The sequence below is a fragment of the Pagrus major genome, chromosome 2 (assembly GCF_040436345.1).
Source record: "Pagrus major chromosome 2, Pma_NU_1.0".
NCBI lineage: Eukaryota > Metazoa > Chordata > Actinopteri > Spariformes > Sparidae > Pagrus > Pagrus major.
The window spans coordinates 10,356,905-10,367,265 of record NC_133216.1 but is presented as its reverse complement, the minus strand read 5'-3'; the positions used below and the strand labels follow the sequence as shown (position 1 = coordinate 10,367,265).

The window sequence follows — 10,361 nt, the reverse complement described above, 5'->3', positions numbered from 1 at the left end:
TCAATATCTCCGAGCATGGCTGGCAAAATAAAATGAATAAGTCAAACTCACCTTTCCTTACCATTTAAAGACAGGTTTAATCCATCTCAGCACACTACAGGCAACAGATGCAGCACTCAGCAGAAACGAGATGTTATCACAAGAAAAAATGGGGAGGTGCAGCCTCACTGATGTTCTGCTTTAATACAACATGAAAGTCAAGTTTGCGGGGGAATCTGTTGCACATCTGAGCAAAACCTGAGGAGATGGAGGGCATTGTGTGCCAGGCCTTGAATAAATCCTCTACACATTGTGCAGCTCCTAAAATAAATAATAGACAAGTTTTCGTTCTCTTGTCGGGTCAGGTATCAGGCGCTGTAGGGGATATTTACACATTCACACATCAGACAATAACTTGATTACAAACATCTTTATTTCGAGAGTTAATTGTCACAAATAAACTGAACTACAGAACGCACAGACAATTGGACAAACACCTTGTATCTACTTAAATAGAATGCAGTTCCTTTTCCCATTAAGTCTGCACTATGCATGTGTGTATGTGCTTATGTTTGCAAGTATGTGAGAGACGGAGGGGAAAAAAAAAGAGTGGGAGAGTAAACGGTCTTATCAGGGGTGTGCAGGTCCAGCCAAGCCATTTTGAGTGTACGTCTGAAAGTGAAAAGAGTGCCGGGTGCTGTGCTGGTCTTGTGCTTAAAGCAGCCGTCGCCCCCACATGACCGCAGCACATGCAGGAACAACTGGCTGACTTAAGACAGACACAGTGATGATTTCTTTTGTGGCTTACTGACCCACTCTATGCTCTGCTTCCCCAAATAACAGAGAAAGGAAAAAATGCTGTCTGTTACGTTCACCACCATCAACAACAACCAAAAGAAACAGGTCACCAAACATTATTTTTTAAAGGGGAAGCTGGACAGTTACAAGTACTCTGAAGACTCACAGTGAAGTAGAAAACAAAAACAACAACTTTCTCTTACATTTAGAGCTGTTTGTTGACTGTACAGAAACACAAAGAAACCAGAACACATGGCATTAATCACAAGGTCCTACTGGGCAGCCAGTTTCCTTATGTTCATGATCAACCTCTTGCTGTAGTCCTTGTGGTCGACGGGCTTCACTTCCATCACTGTGGCCTTGATCCTGGATTCATCCTGTCAGACAAACGATAAGAAAACATTTGTATTAGTTGGGCTAAATTCTCTGACCACTCCAACAAAGTAGGCAAGACTGAGGTGTATTACACATGATGACCCCTCTACTGCATATCTATGCATTGGTAATCTAATGCACAGACAGACAGACAGACAGACAGACAGACAGACACACACACACACAATATATATTGGCACCTTCTCTTCCACCGTGACAAAGTGTGTTAATGGAGATGTTTAGACTGCGTGTCTGAAATGCGCTGCCATTCAAATCAATGTTTCACACAGAAATAGAGACTGCAGCTTTTAAAGCCATAACCACCTCCACAGCTGTCTAGACAGGGGAAGGTCATGTCTACCAGGGCCATTATTCTCTGCATTTAAACAGAAGTTACACTTGTTTGGTCTCCATTAATCCTCTGCAGCTCAATTGGGTGAAATGTAAATCATCCTCCTTTGGATCTGTGCCCACATTCTTTAAGAACAGCCCCCTATAAATCTCTCGGCTTGTTTTCTGTGATGCAAGAGAAATATAGATATATTATACTCAAATATATAAAATAACGAATAACTTCATTATAGTTTGATGAGGAGAAGAGTTGAATGAACAGGAATGAAGTGTCAAGCTTTACACCAATATAGATAAATGAGCCAGGTATAAAAAATGTAGTAAGGCATTGTACAAAACAAATATGTCTCGTCTGACTACTGTCTGACATTAGGAAACAAGTTAAAAACTATTTATTGTGCAGAAGAGGGAATATGTGTAGATCCAGTCGGACGGAAGTGTCTATTCTGGAAATATCTTATAAAAATATTTTATAACGTATAAGAGTGGTTAAAAGGTACCCTGTGGAGTTTTTCACCACTAGTAGTGCCATTGAGAAATGTTTTTATGAGTTTGTAGGATCACAGTGTTACATACATGTTTACTTCAAGAGACAAGTTTTCAACACATAACATTGTTATGACGTAATAAGTTTTGTTTGTAGTTAGCACCTACATTACATCTGACAAACTGTTACCGACCTGAGATTTGTATTTACCACAGTGGTGTTGCAGTCAGAAGCTGTGGTCGGGCGCCAAATTGTACAAAATGCCAATTTCCTCATAGCATTACTTTAAATTTCCTTATAATGAGTCATTAGGAAAATTTCTCATGAATACACACATGCGTGCGAGCAATGCAATATACATTGCTCCAATCGGTAGCTGTAACATGCCTTATAATGTAGCACTGCATGACTTAGTATTTTAAAGTAATCAGCTTTTTAAACGTTATTTAAGCAAAGAAAAATGCATTTAGCAGATGAGTCAGGCCTCAAGGATACACTGAATGCATTCTGGTGAGTAACACTGAATATAAACAGAAACAAAGAAACTCCACCGGGCACCTGTAAGTGTTGTTAAGCGCCGTCTGGTTTTCTAAAAGGTCGCCGGGGATTTATCTTGCAGTTAAAGAGATGCTTCACTTTGTGACTCGAATGTAATCATCAGTGCAGAAGCCTCAAATGTACTAACTTTAAGGGTGAAGGCCTAGTTAACGCCTACACACACACGTTTGTGTCCCACCACTCTTGCACACTGGGACTAAATCACATTTTGGCGAAGGAATAGGGAAATCCATCAGGTTTTTCATTAGAACAAGCACGTCTACTCCTTGTTTTTGTTTAGTTTAACCCAGCTTAATTAATCGGTCCTACAAGTGCACACGACTCACATTCTTATGCTCCCTTCTGACCGATGTTGTAAAAGCCTTGAAATTAAACACAAGCACTAAGGAAATAAAACATTGTTCAAATCACAGAACCAAATTATAGAAGATGTCACAACATGTTACAGCATTTATATTGCCAATGTTATAATTTCTTTTAATCTATCACTCAGCAAAAGCAGCATTGTCTTCCTTCCTCAAAGGCCGGAATAATATCTTGCTTATCTTAAAGAAAAAACTGAATTATATACAAGGCATTTTATAACTGCTGTGGTGGCATCTTATATTCACCATACACACTGAAAGTGATGGGGACTGTGATTGCAGTTGATGAGTGGGTAGGTAAGATGTGTGTGTAGGTAAGATGTGTGTAAATCTGTTAGCAGCCAACATCATACAGCCAAGTTGGGTGTTGATCCACACTTGAACAACCTGCGCGAGGAACAACACACACATGAATTTGTTCTGTTATGACTTCTTTTCTAACAGCTTTAAACTTGCCAGGAACACTTACAGCTAACAACAGCCAAGGAGAAACTAACCATTTCATACGTGCTAAAATGAAAAATTTCATCTCTTGTGTAGCCTTTAAGAGAGCTGTGGGGATGAAGAGAGGACTGAAACTCGGCACAGACACTTGTAACCAAGCATCTGATGAGTAACTGAAAAAAGCAGTCAAATCTTTAAATCCTTAACCTATGTCTACCCTGTATATTTGATCAGGGCACACAGTGCCCCATCAGTGGTTTTTACCCAGCCATGGAAAACAGCAGTAATCAATACACTTGCATGTTATATCGAAACTTAGGTTTTTGTAGGTACTTTCTTGTTTTAAAAAAAAAGAGTGGGTATTAGAATTTTAGGTGTTGTAGATCAAATGCGTCTTAGGTTTAAGTGATTGAGAGGATGAAATGAATAATTTGTCTGAATATCCACAATGCAAGGTAGCTAAATCAGGCACTTGTACGGTCTCAGTTCAGCAGGTTTTTCTGGAAAAAAAATCTAAATTCTCTGATTTCAGTTGGACTACTTGATATATATATGAGATATGCAGTGTGTAATTAGCGCAGAGTGTCAATGTCAAGCCTACCCTGTAAAGCATGTAGCATGAAGAGCATATTAGAAAATGTGAGATTTTAAACAACAAATGTATTAAGCTACAGTCTCATTTTGGTGCTTTTTAAAAGGGTTCGGCTGATTGTCTCTTCTAAACTACAGTGACTCTTTCAGTGTCTGACAGAACATCCAGTAAAAAGAGGTACTAACCCACCGTAAATTCAGCACTGCAAATTTTGCCCATTGTGAACATACTGTCCCTGATATGTATGAAATTAAAATATCCCCAGAATAGTGCACCAGACTTCATCGTATAATTAGCATCTTCTAAGTCAGACAGGATTAATAAATGAGAAAACATTAGCTGACCAGCTGTTTGCTTTCAAAACCACCACAACTCTGTTCGAAAGTGGGCCTACAGTGGTCAAGACTGGGCTGCAATAAAAAGCCTTGAATGTTCAATATCGTTTTTTCATCACTGTCGTCCTTTTGAGACGCTTAAATCAGTTACAACGTCTAGACAGCCTACAGGGACAATGAGAGCTTTATAACGGCAAAACAGTTCCAATATTACAGCTGCAAGCAGACAGTCCTGATGTCAGGCAAGTTAAACATTTAAGACTGTCAAAGAGTCGAGTACTCAGTGATAATATTTAAAAGAGGGTGTTTTGACAGTAATAACACATTTATCCTCTGACATTTTGAAAGTTACAACACAATTACCTTGGCACAATATCAAAATACCAATAATTTGAAAGCCAAAACACAATTCTGACATTGACTTGTGTGAAAATAATTACATTATGCTTCTAGACCACATCAATTGCACAACAGACTTGTTTTGATGAATACATTGTAATTAAATACACTGTTTTGATTAGCATCAAGTAAACTACATTAAGTGACATGGCTTTTGGTTTTCGATGGCAACCTATATTTATTCCTAAAAGGCTTTGTGTGCATTTATTTATTTCAGAATGCCAGACAGACATTAAATATAGCTGGAAAACTTGAATGTTGACTTTATCTTTAATATGACAAGGCTCCTTCAACTGTCTTTGTTATGCTTTACAAGAACGTTGCAATAGTTTCCGTTTCCGTTCTGTGTGACTTTGAGCAACAAATGCATCACAATACTTTAATTTGATGTTCATACTTAGAAGACGAAAGAATTATCAAGATTTATTGGTATTATATGTTATATAGTAGTAGTAGTAATCATGTTGTTAGCTTTACCCAACTATACTGTATGTAATATATTCTATTGAGCCAGAAAGATTGATTCTTTAACTTTTAATCAAACTTTTATGAATTATTTTCAAATAGATCAACAGTTTAGTCCCAATATTCTTAAAAATTGAAGTAAATTAAATATGTTGATTTAAAAACATACTGTTAATACTATCAAAATACTGCAGGTTCTCGGTAAGTTTTGTTTTTCCTGTAAAAATGTTTGTTTCAGCCTGCTACATAGACATTTTCATGCACATTGCGCGCATTAACAACATCAATGATAAGCTAGAAGCTAAACTCAAACTGTGATGGTAAAATCAGAACATGACAAACATTGCTCCAAACAGTAACCACCAGGAAGAGCAGGAGGAGAGTATTTCAAGAATCCCTGCTGAAACGGAAGTTGACAAGCGCTAAAGGCTATTTAAGCAGCACCGCTGAAGTATTTAGAGGATATGCTAAAATTACATGTAGCAGCAAATGGTGCTAAACAATAAGCTGCATAGAGTAGGCCCAAACTACTATATTTTAACATTGGTCATAATGATGGTGCTTAGGAGAGGCTAATATTTTCTGAGGTTGTACACGGACTTAAAGAATTTGAGAAACAGTGGTTTAGTCAATAAATGTCAGAACACTGCGACAAATTCTCATCACATTTTGATTCAGACGTCTTCAACTCGCTTGTTTCAAAGACATTTAACAGAAGAAGAAGGGGAATAACAATCTTCTCCAGCTTTAATATTGTACATGTATGCTAAACATGTGATGTCGTCTGCCTGCCTTATAAGTCAGGGTGACCTTAAAATGTGTGCTTTGGTGTCTCAATGTCATTATAATTTATAATTTCATCATAATCCTCACGTGACTGTTGCAGGTCCTTTACTGAATTACACATGAAAAAAAAGGCGATGTCTTCAGCTCAACAAAGCACAAGCCTCACTATGATGCAACAGAATGGATGGGTGTCATTTACTGTTAAGGACCTGCTTAGTCCCACATCAAGCATATACAGCATTGTGTCAGGACAACATGTGAGCGCACAGCACAATGGCTGGCTTGTGGCACTGAGAGGCAGAAAATAAAGTGAAAGAGGGGTTGCAGGTGTCTCTGTTGAAGGAATATGGGGTTTGGAGGCAGCAGCCAATACATGCTTGTAGCAGTGCCATTGGCAGTTCGGATGCCACGCTGAATGCGACAGACACAGTGGCCTCTTCTGTGTGTTGAAGGCGGATGCAGCCTCTGGCCTGGCTCCAGACTTCCTGCTCAGAGTCCCAGCCCAATCAATTCTTTTATGCGCTTCCCTCAAAACAAACCTCTATCTGTGTGGCCTACAGGAAACAGTGACCACGACTAATCTGTGTGTGCATCCTTCACAAAGCCACTGAAAATGAGCAACATGCTAGGACAAACACTCTAGAGTTTTTTTCCCCTCGAGATTGCTTCTGTCAATCAAAGTAGGGTTGCTTTGTTTATGAATGGGAAAACACATGAAGAAGCTGTTTTTGTGCTGTGCCTTTTCAGCTTCCAAAGGAATGATAGAAATTCAAGGGACAGCAGTTACACTATTCCTTCCTTGTGATTTCTACTTTACTGCAGCAATATGGTCTGACTGCAAAGCATGTTGCGATGACGACAAACCTGCAGGCTTTTTAATCAAGATTTATTACCATTCCTGCTTTACTTACGTTATACGTTTCTAGCTTCACTCTGCTGCGGAAGACAAAAGTGTTGAAGTTGGCTTGTTGGAAGATCTCGTCAAAGGCAGCTTCATTCTGAAATTGAGGGAAAATTTGATTTGATCTCAAGACAAATGCATTTTTAGTTTATCAAACATTCATCATAATTTCAAGTGCAAAATAAATAAAAACACTGAAAAACAACTCCTGTGATTTATGTAAGTAATTATGTCTGGAAGAAACAAAGCACAGTAGGTGTCTTGAACACAGATTTGTTTCTGCAGGAGTGTGTGTTTGTGTGTATGTTTGGCAGTGACAAAGACTGAGGTGGCCATTTCCTGAGGCCAGTATTATATTTAGGAAGAGGAGTCTCACCGAGTCCTTGAGCTGCCCCAGGTAAGCTGCATTCTGGCCCAGGATGGCCTCTGCACTCTCCTGGAAGCAAGTCACCCACTGGTTGTCCCCATAATCTGCAATGTTGGCCTGTCAGATAATATAAAAAAGAGAAGGCAATAGTAAAAAGAAAAAGTTAGACAGATACACATACACATACACGTACACAGACACAGACATAGATCAATGTAGCCGTATTTAAATCTTGCATATTTTCTGATGGAGTAGTTGGCTGGATGCTTAAATATGGTATTTTAACTTGACACATCTCTCTGCTCTTAAGAAATCATTTGATCCTCTAATTAGCCTATATCCTGCTGGCAAGCCTGGCAAAACACGCAGTCACAGCGCACTTGTGATACATACAGTGGAAGCAAATTCACAGCTTATGTGACAGCTTGTGAAGAATAACAATATGTTGACTGGTGAGTGGTACGAAACAAAAGCCGCTTATTTCCGACGCCTGGCTGCAGAGTTTTTGTATTCAATGTTGTTGTTTTTAAATGTTTGTGTGCAAACGAGCTGAGGAAAAAGGCTTATATTCGTGTCTCTACATGAGATTTACATCTGTAAAATGACAGACGACGCAGTATTGAAAGCTGCAGCAATTAACCCGACATGGCTCGGATTTAAAATCAAGTGTAAAAAATGTGCTCTAAACATCTCTAAATTTAACTGCAAAGAGCAGATTGGGCCAATGTTGAGCCATAGGGAGTGGGTCTAAAAGGGGAGAGAGTGGTTTGAGTCCTGGGAGACAGAAAGACAGGAAAATAAGAAGGAGCAGCAGAAGCATCTGCTCAGGACTAAGCAGGGAGAACAGCCATTTAAGATATGTGCATTAGCATATATGACTATGTGAGTGCATCTGTGGCACCACTGAAAAAGTGTCAGACAGAAGTTACTTACAGAAAGGATGAGGCGGTACTTGAAGTTAGGGAATTCTTTATCGCACTTCTCACAGCGGAACATGCCATTCTGTTGGTCAACCACTTTCTTGTTGCAGTCTTGGCTGGGACAGGCCTGGTAAAGGCAGTTTTCCTTGCGCAGGTACACTATGGTAGCAATGCAGGTGTAGTAGTCGGCCTATAAGGGAATATAAACAAACAAACAAACTTCTAACAAGATGTCTTCTCTCTCTCTCACGACCTTTGTGTTTTGTATGTGAAACATGTTGACTGTTGAGAACCAGGAATAAAACCTGCATGAAATTAACATTAGGATGACATTTTGCGCAGCATGTAGTGGTGTGCGTGAACCGTCAGAAAGCAACATTTGGGTGCCAGATGCACAAGTCACACTCCCAACCAGAATCCTAATGGCTCCAACACAAATGCAAACTAGCGAGGTAGCTGCTGCTTTTGAGCAGAGAGGCAAACTTTAGAAACCAGCTGCCTTCAGGAAACATTCCTTGTTGGCACAGGAAACACCTGAGCAAGTGACACGAATTTCACATTGGACGGAAATAGATGAACACAAAACGAAGCTCTGCATATGTTGTAAAGAGACGAAATGTTTTGACATGTTTGCAGATGAGTCACATCACCTCTTCTTCTCTGGAAGGGCTCCCTCGTGCAGGGCAGGCCCAAATGCACACGACAGATAGGTGTTGCACCCCAACTGCTGATTGCTTTGGACAGAGTCTTTCTCTACCACTAACCTCAGCTGTGACCACAGAGAGGAGATTGGGCCCTTGCATGCTTTGATAAAGGCCAAAGGTGCCCGTTTAGGGTTGGGGAGCAGAGCAAAAAGCATTCAAGTACATCAACCAATCAATAATGCCACTATATTAATGCAGTACGGCCGCAGAAATCTATAGTAAGAGTTTTTCCAAACCTGGATATAACCCTTATATCACCATGTTAGATGTGAAAATATGCAGAGAGGAGCAAGATGAAGGGCAGACATCAGATAAACAGCTTGTAGATCCAGAATATATGCAGAATCTAGAATATATTCAAATTGAATGCAGTGAATCAAGTGATTTTCAACCAAACCAGAGTTGGTGATTGTTGGAACATAACAAGGTGAGTTCTACTTTGTTTCTGTCAAGTTTGAAAGTCTCTTTAAGACAATAAAATATTTTTTTCTGCAAATGGAGTCTGGTGGCTTTGGCCAAAAGCAATAGTGGCTGTTTCTGGTTAAACAAAAAGGATCTTATTCTTTAATAAACAGGGATCATTTCCGTAAGGTTGTCAGACACTCGGAATAACAACCGGAGCCTGTCAGTGAAGAAAACAAGCACTTTAAGTGGGGGTACTTTGAAGGTGGCATATTACATTGCAGCCTGTTTCTATCTGCTAGCAGCAGTGGCACCGCTCAATACTGGACCAATTTCTCAAAATTGCTGTCCCCATTAGTCACTTAGGCACAAAAACATGGGGAAATAGGGCCCAGGTATGTTAACCTTTAAAATATTTCCGTGATCTGACTATTCTGAACCATTTTCATGGTCAAGAAGAGCTTTTTCGAACTCTGTGCAAGGTCAAAAGATACCTTGCTGAGTGGAAAAAACATTATCTTACCGACACTTCTAACATTTGCTAAGCGGGCGAACAATGAATTCTCCCTACAGTACAAAGAAAATCGATTCCTTCCTCTCAGTTTTCTCCAAGCACTAACCACTGCTTCTGTACGCAAAGGGTAATTGTTCCCAATTAACTTCTTAAACAGGACAATTGATATTTCATGTCAGTTTGGATAAATAAAAAGCCCCTAAGAGCGTGGTAAGCGACAGCAGCAAAATAAGAGAAAATCATCCTGTTCCAACACAAGACGCCGCTGGCTATGCTTTTATAATTACTGTTTTGATTTTACCAAAAACAACCCACGCATCAACCTCTGCTGCTTATCCAAAAGAGGTCCAATTAATCAACTAAATACCTCCTCAATTAGCGTGTGACTGAGTGGGGCTGCCACACTGGGAAGAGGACAGAAGAACCTGTTTCTCTCCTCTGTCACAGGTCTTTACAAATGCAGTGTCAAGCAAACAAGAGGAGGGTGACCATTTACTGTCAGAGAGGGCACGGGGAATGTGCAATGTGGAAACTTGAGATTGTGACACAAAGACTTTTTGACAGGGACAATTAATTGCAACAGACTTTGGTTAAGGGGGGTCTTGAGAGGCCTGACCCC

General features: G+C 39.8%; 1 protein-coding gene across 2 annotated transcripts in view; it reads right to left on the bottom strand.

Annotated features, from left to right (window-relative positions):
* Positions 1-394: 394 nt before the first annotated feature.
* Positions 395-10,361, bottom strand: part of rpa1 (replication protein A1) — a 29,065-nt gene continuing 19,098 nt past the window's right edge. The window contains exons 14-17 of one of the 2 annotated variants that reach the window (XM_073485877.1): positions 8,136-8,312; positions 7,212-7,319; positions 6,846-6,932; positions 395-1,154 (exon numbers count right to left, since the gene is read on the bottom strand). In XM_073485877.1, coding sequence (XP_073341978.1) covers positions 1,050-1,154; positions 6,846-6,932; positions 7,212-7,319; positions 8,136-8,312 — 477 coding nt within the window. In that variant the 3' untranslated portion in view covers positions 395-1,049. The remainder of the gene's footprint in view (positions 1,155-6,845; positions 6,933-7,211; positions 7,320-8,135; positions 8,313-10,361) is intronic. The other variant, XM_073485886.1, reaches the window with a different exon arrangement.